The 17,310-nt window shown below is 44.3% G+C and overlaps 1 protein-coding gene across 1 annotated transcript in view; it reads right to left on the bottom strand.

Moving 5' to 3' along the window:
- LOC130597733 (ras GTPase-activating-like protein IQGAP2) overlaps positions 1–9,830 on the bottom strand; it is a 71,159-nt gene extending 61,329 nt beyond the window's left edge. Inside the window, exon 1 of the mRNA XM_057406507.1 lies at positions 9,707–9,830. Coding sequence (XP_057262490.1) covers positions 9,707–9,752 — 46 coding nt within the window. The 5' untranslated portion in view covers positions 9,753–9,830. The remainder of the gene's footprint in view (positions 1–9,706) is intronic.
- Positions 9,831–17,310: the final 7,480 nt, after the last annotated feature.

Below are 17,310 nucleotides of genomic sequence, written 5' to 3'. Positions count from 1 at the left end.
CACCTGGTCTCAATTCTTCCTTTGGCAGTGTATCATCTCCTGGTCCTTCCACAGCTGGTCTGTTGCAGAGTCCTCCTTCTACCAAGGTCTGAAAAATCATCTGCTTTACTCTCTTTTCACTTGGAAAGGAGCTGCAGAAATCACCTGAAATGTTGCAGCACATTTTTCACAAGCACGTGTTTAAAAAAGAAAAGCATGCATGCCATGAGGTTTGCAGCCTAAAACTTAGAGAACACATTTCCTTCTAGCTGCCTTGCTTTTTGTTCCTTAGTAATTATTACAGTCAATATCTTTGAAGTCTGTAATTCAGATTCTTTAATATACAGACACAATGGCTTTTTATTAATATTAGCGAGGAGAAAGAAAAAAAAGCATTGAGGATAACATCTGAAAATTTAGTTTGCACCTACAGACCCATGAAATAGGATTGAACAATTTTGATACAAAAAATGGTTTGAAATTCAGAGGAACATAAAAATAATGATATATCGTGCATAACATTAACATACAGGTATGGTAAGGTTAGGTGATAAGCAGGACATTTGGGCACCCAGAGGCAGAGACTGAACGGAGCCATGATGGTTCCTGCCCTCTCTCCAGCATTCCCAGCTGCACTGAGAAGGCAGCTGAGCTTCTTGTGAAGCAACACCTAAAAGCACTGTGCAGTCAGAAATGGTTTCTGCAGCTGAGATGGGCCAACACTAGCAAGAAAAACAAACAAACAAACAAAAGATGGAGGTGCAACATCAGGCTCACAAGGTAGGATCCCATCCTAAACCCTCTTAGTCTTGCTAACTGTGTTGGTCAACACAGGTATAGAAAGGCACAGGGAATGGAGATGCGCCTTCTTTGTTCTTGCTTCATCGCTAAGATGACACATTTTCACAGGAGGAAGGCTGACTCAGTGTATCCATGCAGTTAACCAGTTTAGAGATGGTCTCATGTCAGCAATAACCTCACCACTTGAAGCCTGCTTGGCTGCCTCCATTTTGCAGTGGGCAAGCAAGTGCTTGCAGAGTTATTGGAGCTGATCCTACTGGCTCCAGGGTAACCTTCTCCCAGTACTCTCTGCTAGGTCACTTCAGGAGAGCACCACACAGGCAGGCAAACATTGCTTGTGGGGCAATTGCCCACACTATTTTTGGACAAATCCTGCTCTTATTTCTCATCTACATACATGCTCAGTAATAAGAGTTATTTTTTCCTTCATCATCAGGAGTTAGAACCCCAGGAAAAAAACAAAACCACAAAAGGTTAAGTTTCTAATCTTTGCCAAGGTTTGGAAAGAGCAGAAAAAACACCACTTTTCACTCACTACATCCAGGACCTAAACATGGAAGCTCAAGACTGCTCCAAGTGACAATGACACATCTACTGTTGTACCCATCGTTGCAAAATAAGATACAGAGTGAACCAGCTGTTCCTTCTAACTTATCAATAAATCAAGTACTTCTATTTCCAGAAGAAGTCACCGACAACTGCACTCACAAGATAAGTTTTCATCCAGGTCATACACTCACAAGTATAACCACATTCATTCTACTAAATTCATATTTCCTCTAAACTGTCACAAAACTGTCAATCTCTCGTCTTGAAGATCTGCATTCTTCGGGTTACTTGCTTATGTCCACTCTATAGCCAGCTCCAAAAATTAAAGTTTGGTTTAATGCAGCATATACTGACCACAGGACAGCCTGCTTGATGCTTTGAATCCATCTCCACTAGGAAACCACTTCAGTGACGACACTGAATATCAGCTATCAAAAACATTGTGTAAACACCTCAAAACAAGAATTCTGCTTGGAATAGAATTGGAATTGCCAAACCCACCAAGCTAAAGGAAGTGTAACCAGCTTTCAATCACTGTTACAGCAACCGTAGTATGAGCAACACACCTCAAATTAAGCTACACATCTGCAAGCTTTGAAGTCTACTGAACAAGGAAAGTCGTATGCATTGACTCTTGCAGTCTTCTGTGCAGCCGCAGTCCATTTCCTTTGTTGAAGTAGTACTTCAAAAATCAACACTTTTGCTAGGACTTGTAATGGTTCTTTTTCCAAGTTTTACCCTGGTTTCCAGCTCACACACTATGGTCAGCCTCTTTATTACAAGGCATTTACAGCTGCTACAGGGAGCAGAGCACTCAAAAAATGGCCACTCCATCAGCAGTATCTTACCCATGTGAATCTCTGCCATTCCTGATCTATATAGGAAATATTTCTACAAAGGCCCAGTGTTACAACAAGCTTTGTTCATCACTAATATTTCTACTTCTCCTGGCCTGCACATTAAAGGCTATCAAAAGTAAGCTCAGGTGGAATGCTTCTACATAACTGGTAACAGTTTTAATGTAAATGGTCAACTTCCAAGAAAGTCTCTAACTGGAGGAAATTAAGTTGTAATAACTTGATCAGACACAAATCTGCATTTCAGATGTGACCTAGAAGATAGCACAGACCAATTCTGCTACTGCTATAAGAGCCCAGAAGTCTTGAATGCTCCTTTTTTGGTCCTTCTGGGGAGTCTAAGATAGGCCTGTCAATGGGCAACATTTGCAGCCTGCATAGAAGCAGCCTACCAGTCAGCACCCTGCCACCACAGTTTTAAAGAAAAAGGGTACAGATGAATGTTACAGAAATCCACCTCTATTTTTATCAGAAGCCTCTGTAAACATTTATGGAACTAGTTAATTTTAAGTGGAGGAAAAAAAAAAACCAAAACGAAACTGCTGAGTGTTATTGCCATAGTTCAGTGTTAGAGGAAACACCAGCCCTTATTTTGCCCGTTACTACCCACAATGCTAAGAAACTTGATTCATTTTGTTCTGAAATAACTCACAACTGTGAAATCTTCAGCAAAACCATGTGGTCTTACTTCTCATGATCTGTATGAAAATAGAAACTGGAGCTTGCTTTACACATGATAAAAACTATTTACCGAAGCATTCTAACACAACTTTTAAATATCATTGCCATTGTCAAAGGTGACATAAATTCAAAGCAGCAGTCAACCACACCCAATCCTTGCAGGCAAGTTGTCTACCTACCTTCAGCAGCTGGCTGCCATGAAATTTCAAATGCCAAACCAAGGCTGGTTCATCTCCCAGCATCTACTAAATCACAATGAAGAAATTTATGCTATGGTCTGCATTATTCAAAACAACTTCTGAGCTCAGATGTAGTGAAATCACATTTACTATGTGCCTGGTTTTGTAAAAAGAGCTGGTAATTTTTTCTTGGTAAAAATTCTGCCCCAGATTGATCTAAATGTAATCCCTGCTTTCCCCTGGGCTCTTTAGTTCTCCTTTTCAGTTACACCAGCACATATCCATGCTGATATTTCAATGCATTAGTTGTTCTGCTAGACTGTATTGAGAACATATGGAATTTAAGACTTGTTTACCGCTGAACAGGGGCCAGACAGTTATTGCTTGGGTAAATCAGTTGGGCATGAAGAACTAAAAATCCCAGAAATAAGCAGCACATACCACAAGTGACACCTCACCCCTACATTTTGGGGTGCCTGCAAGTCAAGAGTAATTTTAGCAGCAGAGGAGGGTTCAAAAAACTTCTTGAAACTTATTTTATGAACAAAAAGCATTTACTTTTCTTTCTTGTTGAAGCAATCTAGTATTTAGACAAGTATTTCTTACAAGTTTCCTACCACTGCTGCATTGCCTGGCAAACACTGCCATGCCTGTATTGACACTTGGGGATTGAAGCTGCAGCACTAGAGACTAAATTCCCTCAAAAACATTTCTGTAACTCAAAACTCCCTGGGCAGCAGGAGAGCTGAGAGCAGCCCCAGTCCTGGCAGGCAGGCAGGGCACCCAAGGGGAGCCCCCCTGCTTCTTCTCATGTGCCCCAGTCCACTCGTGGGCTCTCTGCACATTGTTTCCCCACTGCACACACACTTTCCAAATCTCTGTGTGCAGCAGTAACAACTTAAATCAACTCGACCTGCCATTCTCTCTACCCCTTGTACTCTTCCCTGCTCCAGCTACTACATCGCGTTGGCAGACCTGTCTGCGGGTTCGTGCTGTGAGCCAGACTGGGGAATCTAATCCAGCCAAAAATAATCCCATAGAAGGAGTCGAGGTTGCCTCTTCCACCAGCAGAGCTGGCTGAAAACATACACCACAGCTTCAGGGTGCGGTTCCAGAGCAATTTAAACACATTTAAATTCTGGCTGCTACAGCCCCACCTGGCCAGAAAGTCCCTCCTGCCTCAGGCCAGCAACGAGATCTGCAGCCAGCCCCTGCAGAGGCTTGAAGTGACTGCTAATCCAGCAATGCAAATCAGCTCTGCAAAGACAGATTAGCGTCTTTACACATTAGGTCTCTGTGCCATTGTAGAAGGGCGAAGACCACAGTAGCCTGACAGAGCAGCTGAAGGCACATTGGGAAGTTGAGGCTGCTGAAACCTCACCAGTTGCAACAGTCTGCAGCAAGGCAGGAGCTGGCATGGCAGTGTAATTAACACCAGTTAAAACCAGCAACTTCTCTCATGAGAGATAATGACCCTAGATAAAGGATCGTGTTTTTGGAAGAGCAAACCAATGTCCTTGTTTTAGCTTTTGATTTTGTTTCTAATAATTTCAACAAGACTATTAAACATATATCCCCTGTACTTACCTATGATTGCCAAGAACAACTTTGAAACATTGATGCTACAACCCTGTGAAAGTGTGGTTGCCTCAGTGAAGCACATTTCTGTATAGTTTGGGCATTTCCCATTCTGACTGCCCTTGTATTCATCTGTGCTGTGTTTCCAGAAGCTGTGAGGCTCTGATCCTGCAAATGTAACCAGTGTACACAGCGGCTTTACAAATCAAGCACAATGCAGGAGATACCCTCAGTTTTCAGCTGGAACAGAAAGCAGAGAACACACAGCATGCACAATTACATATTTCCCTTCAGACTTTGGAGCCTGGTAAAAATCTGTTTAAATACTTTGTTACGTGCCACAAAAGCTTCTACTGCACTTTGAAAGAAGCAGGTCAGAGTCCACAGGGGACGACTTGCAGAGACCACATCCTTCATCACCCACTTTAGCTGAAGCCACAGAATACTTTGCCTGATACACCCAACCCAGGAGAAGCACTTGGGGTGAGGACAGTAGCTTCTGCCAGCTCAGGCAGGCACTGCACCTTGAGGCAGCAGGTCCTCAGGGTCTGGAAGCAGTTTGCCAGCAGTTGTGAGTCAGAGCTCTAAGGTGCTCCTTGAATCTGACTCCTGAAGAATTTATACCTCGCCAACCTCTTAACTTGGGCAATAAGTGATACCTAAGAACTGACATAATTCCTCCAGGTAAGTTTTTCTTGCTAGTGCATGCTCATTTGAATGAAATAGTAATTTAACACTGAAATTGGCCACCAGCACAGGTTCTTAATAGCTTTTTGCTTACGTGTATCAGAAGGTATTTAGGAGCCATGCAGAGCTTGTATGAACACCACCTGGTTCAGTATATCCCTTGACGGGCAGCAAGGAAGGTGATTAAACCAAAGCATCCCTGTTCCATGCACAAGACCTCCATGCGAGGACCATGGCCCCATTCCCTCTCTCTTCCCAGCCATATGTACCACCCTGACATCCTACCAAGGCCCTTGATCACTACGGAGCACCCTGCAGGCACTGCCTGCCCCACCAGACCATCACCACCGTGAACCAGGCTGGTGTTCCAGCAGTGCCGGGGCAAGGTGTTGGTCACCAGCACAAACCTGTCCCTCTTCCAGGGGCTCAGCAGCCCCCTTTTCTCCCCAGCTATGAAGGTAAGGCAGTATGTGCCCTGCAGACAACCCTTTTTGAATACCAGCTGGCACCAGCCTGAAGAGGATGCCACTGCTTTCTGATGGTGAACATTGAGGTGCAGGAAGCACTGACCCACGAATGAGCTATGCAGGGCACAGCTCTCACCCCAGCCCACCTCATCAGGGATCAGCAAAAAGGTGCCTGCAGCCAGCACTCCTCCCTTCGCCAGGATGCAAGCGTTTGGCCTGAGCCATCCCTGATCATGCTCCCCAGAACGAGCAAGCACAGCTTTGGCCCTGACCTGCACTCATGCTTTCATTCTACAACCTGTGGCACTACAAGGATACCTGTTCCAGAAAAAAAAACAACACTGAAACAGCCTGAACAAGAGAAGCAAACAGCAGGTTAATAATTTCCTGCAAGGAGCAGAGCACAGGAGAGCACACTCGCTTTTCATCTCACTGAAATATGACCCACAAGTCCTGCCTATCACTGCCAGGCTTTTTTTTCCACCTTACACGTAAGATCATTCCTAGTAAATCATAGTCAGCTCAAATCAGCAATAGTATCAAGCAAATCCTGAGCTAGAACTAGGTAACTGAAGCACCGCTTAATGGAAGAGGAGAGCTGCAAATCTGCTTACTTCCCTGCCTCAAGTATTGGACTCGATCGAGCACACTCGTGTATGCTATAAATCCTGTTTCCAACCCAATATTAATATTTCCTGTTTCAACAGCATTCAAGTAGCTTTAAGCATGCTCTAACATAGCTCCGTCCTTTCTTTACCAAGAAACTTCAGGGGAGATGAGTCTGCTTTGTACAAAAAGCACACAGAGAACCACTCCTACCAAATAAATTATGTGTACTTGGCTAAACAAAGCAGTTAAACTTTTCAAGTTCTCATTCAGCAGTTTAATTATTAGCAATCTACAAAAGAGTGGAAGAGATAAACAGTGTATTTGGTTGCCAAATTACACCCATCAATAAAAAAAGGAGAAGTGTTTTCAAAACCCGCAAGTGCTACAAGAAAGTATACACCCAAAAGAATATATATGCATAGGATACAGCTAAGGTTTTGGGTGAGGGGTTTGTTTTTGAGTTTTTTTTGTCTTTTTCTTTTTTTAGTTGTGTCTTTTTTTTTCTCTTCTCTTTTTATTTTCCCAAGCTTTAAAAAACCCATTTTCAGATAGAAAAATCCTATGGAACTTCTACTGAAAGATCTTTCCCCAGCTCTATTAAAATATAACCATTTGTTTCCCTGAGCTTCACAGACCTGTAGACAAATTTATAATTTCCGAAGTTATGTTTTTTAAAAACTACTAGTATGCAAGCTTTCACATCCTGCTGAAGAAAGAAGCTAGGTGCAGTTTCATCAAAAGGTGTAGGTTCTGTTTCACTTTAGATTTGCCCTGCTTGTAGAAACAGGCAGCTTTCCCTCCCGAAGCTTCATGATGTTTGTCTTGTCTCCTACACTTTAGTGCCAAACAGAAGCAGTCGTGGGAGCCAGGACCAGAAGTACAAGCAACGCCCTTACCATGGATAGCAAAGTCAAGCTTCCCCCATGTTTACCCACCTACACCCAGTGAAGATGGCTTTCCACCTTCAGCAGGAGAGATGTAGTTTTCTATAACTGCTTGTCTCCATTAGATGAGTTTGGTGGTGCTGAAGCACCTAGTTTCTCTCCCACTCAATATACAGTGACCTAGGATGTATGTTAATTCAGTTACTCTGAACATGGAAATGCCTGAAATCCATTGCAAATCCAGCCACTCATGGCCTCATTCTCTTTGTTCCTGCACACAGGTTTCAGTGAGAACTAGCTATAAAAGACCAAAGAGTATTAAGAAAAAGGGATTCTCACACACTGCTTCCTGATTTGTTATCTTCCTATGTACAAAACTTCACATTTAATTTGTGAGGCACATGTAAGATTTATACTTTTTCACTTTATAATCTTCAACAGCACCAAGCACTTTCATTGTAAAAATGGCTTATACCTCAAGTTGTATTACAAGTTCCAATTCTCTGCAGTTATGTGAACCTCTGCATCTGATTGTGCTGGGATTGAGAAATAAACCAGGCAACAGCTGTAGCCAGATTGGAAGAGTCAGTGAAACACCAACAGAAATCTCTTTTAAACTATTGACAACATGAAGAGCTGGAGGCATCTCCCATTGCACAGTCCAAAAAGCCACAATACTTTGTCTCTAACAGGCTAAGGGAAGGCTCAAAGACTTTGCTTTGAGCTCCTGTTCATCCCATGAGCAACATTCATCCTGAGCTAGCACCCACCCACAAAAGGATACTCTTGTTTGATTTCATTCTGCTATTTCCTGACTTTAAAGATTAAAATTATCAGCTCTAAGATTTTTTTTCCTAGGTGTGTGCGTTTGAGTTACTACACCAGCAAAATTTGTAATGCAAAATAAGTTTATAGGTTAGGAATATGTCTTCCCAGTTACTTGCTTTGGGCTATGATGTTTTATGCTCAGAGACACTTTTTTTCCCTACTAGTACCCACCAGGCTACAAAATGTAGCCAAGATCTACGTATGTCTTCCTCTCCATTTATCAAAATGAAATGCTACTGATAACCATGCACTAGTCCATACAGTTTCTACCACAGAATTATCATAGTAAAACACTAACCTTCTTCAGAGCAATACAAACTCAGCCAGGAGCCTGAAGCCAAAGTCAAAAGTCCAAGTTAAATGTTTAAAACAATACTAGGTCACTAAAGCAAGGAATCTTACCAATTTGATAGCCTAACTTGAACAACTTATTAAGTCTTGTTCGGCTTCACAAGCAAAATGCTCATTTTTGCTAACATACTGGCATGGTCACCCAGCCTAAATCTGTAGTAACCACTCCAAAATACATTATCAGTACTCACAACTGTGAGCACACCTTCCAAAGCATCTCATCCACCTGCTATGCAGTGCAAAATTAAAATGAAACCTACCGACAGGTTCTACAGACTGCCAAAACTGGCAGGCATCAACAGAGGAAACTGCTCAGGAGAGCACAGCATCCTCCAAACTGAAGGTAAAGCTGCCAAACACTGCCTTTTCTGTCAGCCCTGAGTGGAAGTGAAGTGACCCAACCTCTAACACTGTCAAGGTGTTTTCCCCTTGTTTCAAAACAGAAGTTTCAGAGCTGTTTTGAAACAAAGCTGCTACCCTAAGACTTGTAAAGCTGCTCATCAGAATGCAGGATGCCAAGGTTGTGTTGTTCACAATTTGCAATGCCTGAAATAGCAGAGCCACTTCCAGGGATAGCACAGCCAGGGGCTTGCCCTGCTCTAGAACCGGGGGAAAGTACAGCCCAGTACAGGGTCCCAGGGCAGCGCAGCAGCGCTGAGAGAGCCGCCACAGGCACAGTAACGTGCTTCAGGGCTTTTCTTAAATGCAGGTTTGGGAAGTAAATGCACCCTCTCTGAAAAGAGACCTGCACCTTTCTCACCTCACCCTAGTTATTCAAGTTACGAAGTTCTAAGCCAAAGTTATAAAATCAGAAAGCAAAGTTTTAGTTTCATGCTCCGAAATTCCAAAGTGATAATCCAAAGGTTACACAGTTACAACCCGAAGCTACAGTCAGAACTCGTTATAAAGTTACAATCCTAACATCAAGTTACGAAGTTAAAACCCCAAAGCTCCGCTCTAACCTAAAGCTCCCAAGTTGCAGCGCGCAGTCACAGCTACAATCCGTTCAGAGAGTTTTCGGAACAAAACCCAGCCCCATGAAAACCTGTTCAAAACGCAGCAGGAGCCCACTGCGAGCTAACCTAAAACAAGCCGGATCGCTGCAACAGAGTGTGCTGGGCGGGTTTTACTTCCCTCCAAGTCCCTCTTTCAGAGTTAAACCGAGAAAGCCGGCAAGAGAGCAGAACAGAAAGAAAGGCGGGAGGGGGAAATAAAAGAGGTCCGGGGCTCCCGCCGCTCCCCCCGACCCTACTCACAGCCATAGCGGGGCCGCTGCAGGGGCGCCAGCTCCTCATGGTGCATCCTGCCGCTGCCGGGAGGGACGGCGCCGGCCCCCGCCCGCCCTTCTTATGCGCGGCCTCGGCACGGCTGATTTGCTCCGCCCGCGGCCGCGACCGCCCCGCGCGGGGCCGGGGCCACCTGGGTCTGCTCCTCTGAGCGCCGGGGGGGTGGAAAGGGACAAAAACACGAAGAAAGGGTGAAGGAGAAAGAGCCACCTCCCCTCCCACAGTCACCACCCCCTAAAAAAAAAAGGGGGGGGGGGGGGTAAAAAGAGGGAAAAAAGAGAAAAAGAAAGAATGTAAAAATTAAAAAAAGAAAATAAAAAACAAACATGAAAAAAAAGAAAAAGAAGAAAAAAAGAAAAAAAAAGAAAAGCAAAAATACCTTAAAGCAAAACAAAACAAACAAACAAGCCAATTAAAAAAAAAAAAAGAAAGAAAACAGGAAAAGAAAAAAAATCCCAGGAAAAATCAAACCCAAACAAATAACAATACCATCTCCCTGAAAAGCAAACCCAAAACCAAAAAGTCCCCAAACCAAAAAGAAAAAATATCTCCCCCCCGCCCCCCCCAAAAAAAAAGGAGAGAAGCAATTAAAAAAATTAAAACCAATCAGTCCCTTCCCTGTAAGAAAGGCCAAGGTATCTCTGCTCTGGTGTTGTGTGTGCTATGAAGAGAGGTGAAAAACCAAGTCCAAGTGTCCTTCCTGCAATTCCATCCTATTGAAAACTCTCACAGTCCACAGTGGTTTTGCTGCAACAGGAAGCCACCACTTCAATCTGCAGGGCAGCTTTGGAATGGGGAGCACCCACATAGTCCTGTGCCATGTTTGTGCCCCTTTCTGAGGGGTATTGGAGAGAGCAGAGCATGTGCCTGCCTTCATGTCTTCCATGAAGGGTGTCCCTCATATCACCAGAGAGGGTTTCCTTGTAGACAGCAGAGCAACAAATCCATAGATCAAAAGGTTTGTGCTTTGTCGGTCTCCAGGTGACATCTGGAAAGCACCTGGAGATGGGCAGGGCAGCAGTTTCTAAAATGGAAGTGTATTATAGGGCAGGACTGTACCTTCCTGGCAGTCTCTATGTGAAGTTTGCTGGAGAACAGAGAGTGAAATGGTGTCTCTACAGAGCCATGACTAGTTTCACAGAGCCAGGGGGACATGACCCACCTGAGCATGCTTGTGGTTTAGTGCATAGCCAGGTGACTCTGATGAGTGTTTGCAGATTGTCAGGAAGATTTCAGTCATCTCTGTTTCAAAATAAAACAGTGGTGGATCTAGAGAGTCCTCTGTAGTTTTCCACAGATTTAAGGATGCCTGTAGGTTGTTTGAAAGACCTTAATTTTGCTCATTCCTTGTCTCCTGGTGTGCTGGGTACAGGTTGCAGGTTGAAAACATGATGAGGGGTGACAGACACTCCTGACAGTAATTAAAACATGGATTATCCAAGAGTAAAAGACCAAAAAGGTACAGAGGAATTACACGCAACGGTAAATGCCATTATTTTTCTTCAGGTCACTTTGATTTTTCCTGCTCTTTTTTCCTCCAGCACAGGGACAATTACTTACTGTAAAGGTGTGTGATACAGGCACTGGTAAAGCTGCAGTCTGCACTTGGCTTTCTGAATGCTTTCTTTTTAAACAATTTTGAAGAATCACCCATTTACTTGCTTCTCCTCTTATGAAAGAAAGTGAGTGACAAAACTCAACATGAAAATGAAGAAATTGGCTTCCACAGTTTAAAAAGCATTTGAGTTGATTGAAAATACTACATTTGCTTTAAATGACCACTTTTACTGCCTTTTATGCTGTTAATACTTAGCCTCAGTCAGGAAAATACTGAAGTACATTTTCTCTCTCAATTTCTTTTATGCTTCAGTCAAAATCAGACACTTCAAAGTTTTCTTTAAAATATTTATTCTCACTAAAATCAAATGACTTTATTCCTCTGAAAAGCTTTTTTTTTTTTTTTTTTGACAGAGGCCATCACGTTTTAAATTACATCACATTTTAAATTACACCCCTCTCTTGAAAAGCTCTCAGCCTCATCTGCAAGATGTGTAGATGTGGTGTGACATGGCGGCTGAGAGGTCTCTCCCCTTGTAAAAACCATCTGGCAAAGCCACAGAGGGTCTCCACAGTACAGTGCCAGTTTCTGGTGAGGTTTTGTACTCCCTCACTTGCTGTGTTTGGGAAGACAAGGGTATGTGCAGTTGTGGTGTCACATGCATGAACATTGACTCTGTGCCTGAGAAAATGTTCGCCCTTGTCTTTCAGCCTCTGTACCTGCAACATGTTCTCTGCCTTCTCCACCCTATGGCTCCCCTTGCCCTAGGCTGTCACCAGCATTTTACTCAACCCTGGGGACCCAGCTAACTGACCCAGATGAAAAATTGTTTTTTTTTCTTTTGGTGGGGCTATTTCCTAGGGCAGCGGTTCCTGCACCGCTTTCACACTGCTGCCTCTTGAATGCAAGACCTAGCATTGAGGAGGGGCAGCCTGAGGGGAGAAATGAAAGGCCAGGGTAGTGAGAAGTGAGAGTGGTTTTTTGGCTGCAGTAACCTCCATAATGCTTGCAGAACAACAGGCACGACAGGAAACAAATACTCCCAGTGGGAGATGAGACAGGTAAAAGAATATTGGAGTAACAAGCAGCAGCCATGCAGGTCTGGTTATGACCTTTTGCGCTGCATTTGTTAATCCCCGTTTTTTCCGACTTGAAAGGCAAACTCCATCAGCTGTTCATGGCATGAAGGTTTAGACGCTTCTGGCAGGAACCCCGCTGAGGCAGTCTGCCCCAGTGAGCTGCCCAGTGCTACATGTCAGTGATGACAGCAGCCCCTCTGTACCTCCTTTCTCTCCTTCCTCCTTCTTCCCCTTCTGAAGTGCCACCGCAGCTGCACCCAGTGCCCACTTGGGCCGCCTGGAATGTTTTCCTGCAAGAAAGGCAGCACACCATGCATTCTCTCACTGTCTTACAGGAACCCAATTGCAGTATATGATGTAGAATCAACCACTGATTTTTAGTCAGCCTACACCGGACCTAAAGATGTGGACCATATTCACTTTTTAAGTACTTAAGCGCTCCACTTTTATACTTGCTAAGAAGCATGCACTTCAGAAATCAGGGTAGCCAGCTATCTAGAGTAAATGTTTGCATGTGAATACTTCCTGTTCGCACTCTGCATCCTTTAATGGAGCTTAAGATCAATGTCCTTGCTATATTATCAAGGACGTTGTGCTGTGGATAACATGTTTCCCACATTAGCATTGTTGCTAACCGGCTAGCCCCAGCCTCCATACCTGCGGGTGAGCGAAGCAACATGCCCCAGTAGGGAGAGAGCATGGAAGCAAGCTTGGAGTGAATGGGTTGTGTTATATACACTCCGTATTTTCAGAAGCAGCTATGGACTGCTCCAGATCTAGCAGAGAAAAAAGCAGACAGAAAGCCGATAGGAAGAGATTAAAATGTACCCTTCCTACATCTCATTGCCTGCACTTGGATCAAAAAAACTGCAGAGGACTCTGTTACTTCATGCTTCCTGACAGTCCTGTTGTGTACAAAGGGATTTCATATTGTGGAGGATATTGATATTTGGAATTCTTGGGTGGCTTATGTAGCAGTGACGCAAGTACATGCAGGTAATTAGAGACACTAGGCTTTTTGTTGAACACAACAGTTTCAATGTCACTTTTTCTGTGACAATACTTGCATTTTATTGGTAAATCATATGCCTTGGCTGGCTACATTTGTCTGACAGAAAGGAAAACTGCATTTGCTAATTTAAAAGAGGTGGGTTTGGTTTGGGGGTTTGGTTTTTTGTTTTTTGTTTTTTTTTGTTTTTTTTTTCTTTTTTTGTTCTGTTTCAGTTGGTTGGTTGGTTGTTTTTTTGTTTGTTGGTTTGGTTTTTTGTTGTTTTTAGTTTTTTTTTTAATTTCTGTTATTACGTATTTCACAGAAAGACAATATCCTTTTTGTTTTTGCAGGAGTGAAAGCCTGGGCTGGAGAGTTTCTCTCAGTAAGTGGGAGAGGGAAGCTGCTCCTCAGGTGGGTCAGCCTGACTGCGCAGCACAATACGGAAGAAGATTAGCATCAGGCTGGTCCCAGTTGTTGCAAGGACCTTTTTTGATTGTTTCTTTTGCTCAGCTAATTAAAGGGCGGCAAGCTCAAGCTGTACTTGCTACACTGCCACTTGCACAGATCCAACCAGCAGCGTGTTATAACCAGAAATGCCTGGCTGTCCTTAACACTCTCTGTGTAGCCAGCAGATCTTCCCCTGAGCAGGGGCCAAAATGGACCTGGGTGCTTTAGCATTTTGGGAGGGCTCACTCAGCCCTGCTGGACATTAGAGGTGACTTGAAGGGACAGTGGCTCACAGCGGCCGTGGTGGCAGAGCTAGTGCTCCCATACGCTGATGAAGATTTCAGTGGGAACACTGGGGGAACCCAGATAAATAATTTTACACAAACTGCAGTGAAAAGGCCAATATTGCTGTGTTTCAGAATTCAACCCAAAGGCCAAGAGATACTCAGGAAACATTAGGAAAAAACAAAATAGGGAAGTGCCCCCCGGTGCAGGATGCCTGTATGGTCTGCATGGGTCTTGTAATCTTCTGCCTCTGCAGGGAAGAGGATCAGCGGTGGGAATCAGCACTGGGAACCAGGCTGGGTTACAGCCTCCTCCTCAGCATGGTATTTGTGTTATGCATTATTTATTGTTGTGAGGTAAGTAAACAAATAAGTCATGACATAATTGGCCACAGGGATCCTTGAAAGAACACAGCCGGTGTCAGGGAAGGAGGGAGCTTTAACTCCCCTGCTAGGGAAAAGTAAAGATCATCACTTGCTTTGACTGCTTGTGTGCCCTTGTGTGCCTAGAGGGGAGAGACAATGGTGCAGCCCAGCTTTCCCCTTCCTTAATTTCCCTCTCGGCACTCTCCTTCCACTGAGTGAGGGCCTGTGGTCGCAGCAGAAAGCCTGATTTAAAAAGTACATTAAACTCAAGCTAGACTGGAGTTACGTTAGCCACATTCACTAAAGAAATGTGACATTTCATAAATTCAAAATACTGTGGCAAACTTAAGTGGTGGATAAAATGGAGATCAGGAACAAGAGTGCTGAAATACACTTCTCTCTTAGCAGCAACGGTTCCTTCCTGTTGAGGAAGTGATTTTAACTTCTGAACTCTCCTGGCGTACAGTCAGAGGCAACACTAAATACCAAAACTCAGTGTCTAGAGGAGCACATTCTGCAGATTTTGTAACAGCTTCTAGAATGAGCCGAGGTAGTTGAAGATATGCTGAACTGAGGCCTGTTGGGCATCAGTCTAAATAAAAAATAATAACTATGTTGTTATTTATCTTGAAATTGGAAACCTATGTTTTAAAAGCAAAATAAATAGTTTCTGGGTTAGAAGGAAAACAAACATATGAGTAACTTTGAGCCAAAAATTTAGAGAAAGAACCAGAAGGTATGTATTAACATATTCACGAAAGAGTGATTTTGTATAGCACTGACATCCAAAAAAGAACATGATTAGAGAAAAAACTTCAGTGTTAGAATCATAGAATAGTTAGAGTTTGAAAACACCTTAAGATCATCAAGTTCCAACCCCCCTGCCATGGGCAGGGACATCTCACACTAAACCATGCCACCCAAGGCTTTGTCCAACCTGGTCTTGAACACTACCAGGGATGGAGCATTCACAACCTCCCTGGGCAACCCATTCCAGTGCCTCACCACCCTCACAGGAAAAGAGTTTCCTCTTTATATCCAATCTAAACTTCCCCTGTTTAAGTTTTAACCTGTTATTCCTTGTCCTATCACTACAGTCCCTAATGAAGAGTCCCTCCCCAGCATCTCTATAGCCTCCCTTCAGATACTGGAAGGCTGCTATGAGGTCTCCATGCAGACTTCTCTTCTCCAGGCTGAACAGCCCCAACTTTCTCAGCCTGTCTTCATACAGGAGGTGCTCCAGTCCCCTGATCATCCTCGTGGCCCTCCTCTGGACTTGTTCCAACAGTTCCATACCCTTTTTATGTTGAGGACACCAGAACTGCACACAATACTCCAAGTGAGGTCTCACAAGAGCAGAGTAGAGGGGCAGGATCACCTCCTTCGACCTGCTGGTCACACTCCTTTTGATGCAGCCCAGGATACGGTTGGCTTTCTGGCCTGCGAGCGCACACTGCAGCCAGCTCATGTTCATTTTCTCATCAACCAACACCCCCAAGTCCTTCTCCACAGGGCTGCTCTGAATCTCTTCTCTGCCCAACCTGTAGCTGTGCCTGGGATTGCTCTGACCCAGGTGCAGGACCTTGCACTTGGCATGGTTAAACTTCATGAGGTTGGCATCAGCCCATCTCACAAGTGTGTCGACGTCCCTCTGGATGACATTCCTTCCCTCCAGGGTATCAACCGAACCACACAGCTTGGTGTCATCGGCAAACTTGCTGAGGGCGCACTCAATCCCACTGTCCATGTCAATGACAAAGATGTTGAACAAGACCGGTCCCAACACTGATCCCTGAGGGACACCACTCGTTACTGGTCTCCAGTTGAGCACTGAGCCATTGACCACAACTCTTTGTGTGCAGCCATCCAGCCAGTTCTATGTCCACTGAGTGGTCCATCCATCAAATTGATGTCTCTCCAATTTAGAGACAAGGATATTGTGTGGGACAGTGTCGAACGCTTTACACAAGTCCAGGTAGATGACAACAACTGCTCTACCCCTGTCCATCAGTTCTGTAGCTCCATCGTAGAAAGCCACCAAATTGGCCAGGCAGGATTTCCCCTTAGTGAAGCCATGCTGGCTGTCACCAAGCACCTTGTTGCTTTTCATGGGCCTTCCAGGAGAATCTGCTCCAAGATTTTGCCAGGGATGGAGGTGACACTGACTGGTCTGTAATTCCCCAGGTCAACCATTTTCCCTTTCTTGAAAACAGAGGTTATATTTCCCTTTTCCCAGTCATCAGGAACTTCACCTGACTGCCATGATTTCTCAAATATGATGGCCAGTGGCTTAGCAACTTCATTTGCCAGCTCCTTCAGGACCCGTGGATGGATTTCATCAGGTCCCATGGACTTGTGCATGTTCAGGTTTTTAAGATGGTTTTGAACCAGATCCTCTCCTACAGTGGACCCAAGGTCTTCATTCTCACAGTCCCTGCGTCTGCCTTCCAAGACTTGGGTGGTGTGGTCAGAGCCTTTGCCAGTGAAGACCGAGGCAAAGAAGTCATTCAGAACCTCAGCTTTCTCCAAATCCTGTGTAGCCAGTTCTCCTGAGAGCTTCCTGAGGGGGCCTACATTCTCCCTAGTCTGTCTTTTATTTGCTATGTACCTGTAGAATCCCTTCCTGTTATTCTTAATACCCCTAGCCAAGTTTAATTCTCACTGGGCCTTAGCTTTCCTAACCTGGTCCCTAGCTTCCTGGACAACATCCCTGTATTCTTCCCAGGCCTCCTGTCCTTGCTTCCATTTTTTATAAGCCTCTTTATTCCTTTGAATTTTCCTCAGGAGCAGCTTTTCCATCCAAGGAGGTCTCCTCACCCTCCTGCTGCATGTTGGGATGCAACACTCCT

Source organism: Pezoporus wallicus, unplaced genomic scaffold (genome assembly GCF_028554395.1).
Source record: "Pezoporus wallicus isolate ANWC-B61680 ecotype Strahan unplaced genomic scaffold, APGP_CSIRO_Pwel_v1 contig_2975, whole genome shotgun sequence".
Taxonomy (NCBI): domain Eukaryota; kingdom Metazoa; phylum Chordata; class Aves; order Psittaciformes; family Psittacidae; genus Pezoporus; species Pezoporus wallicus.
Note: the sequence above shows the minus strand (reverse complement) of the source record. Positions and strands in the feature narration are given on the sequence as shown.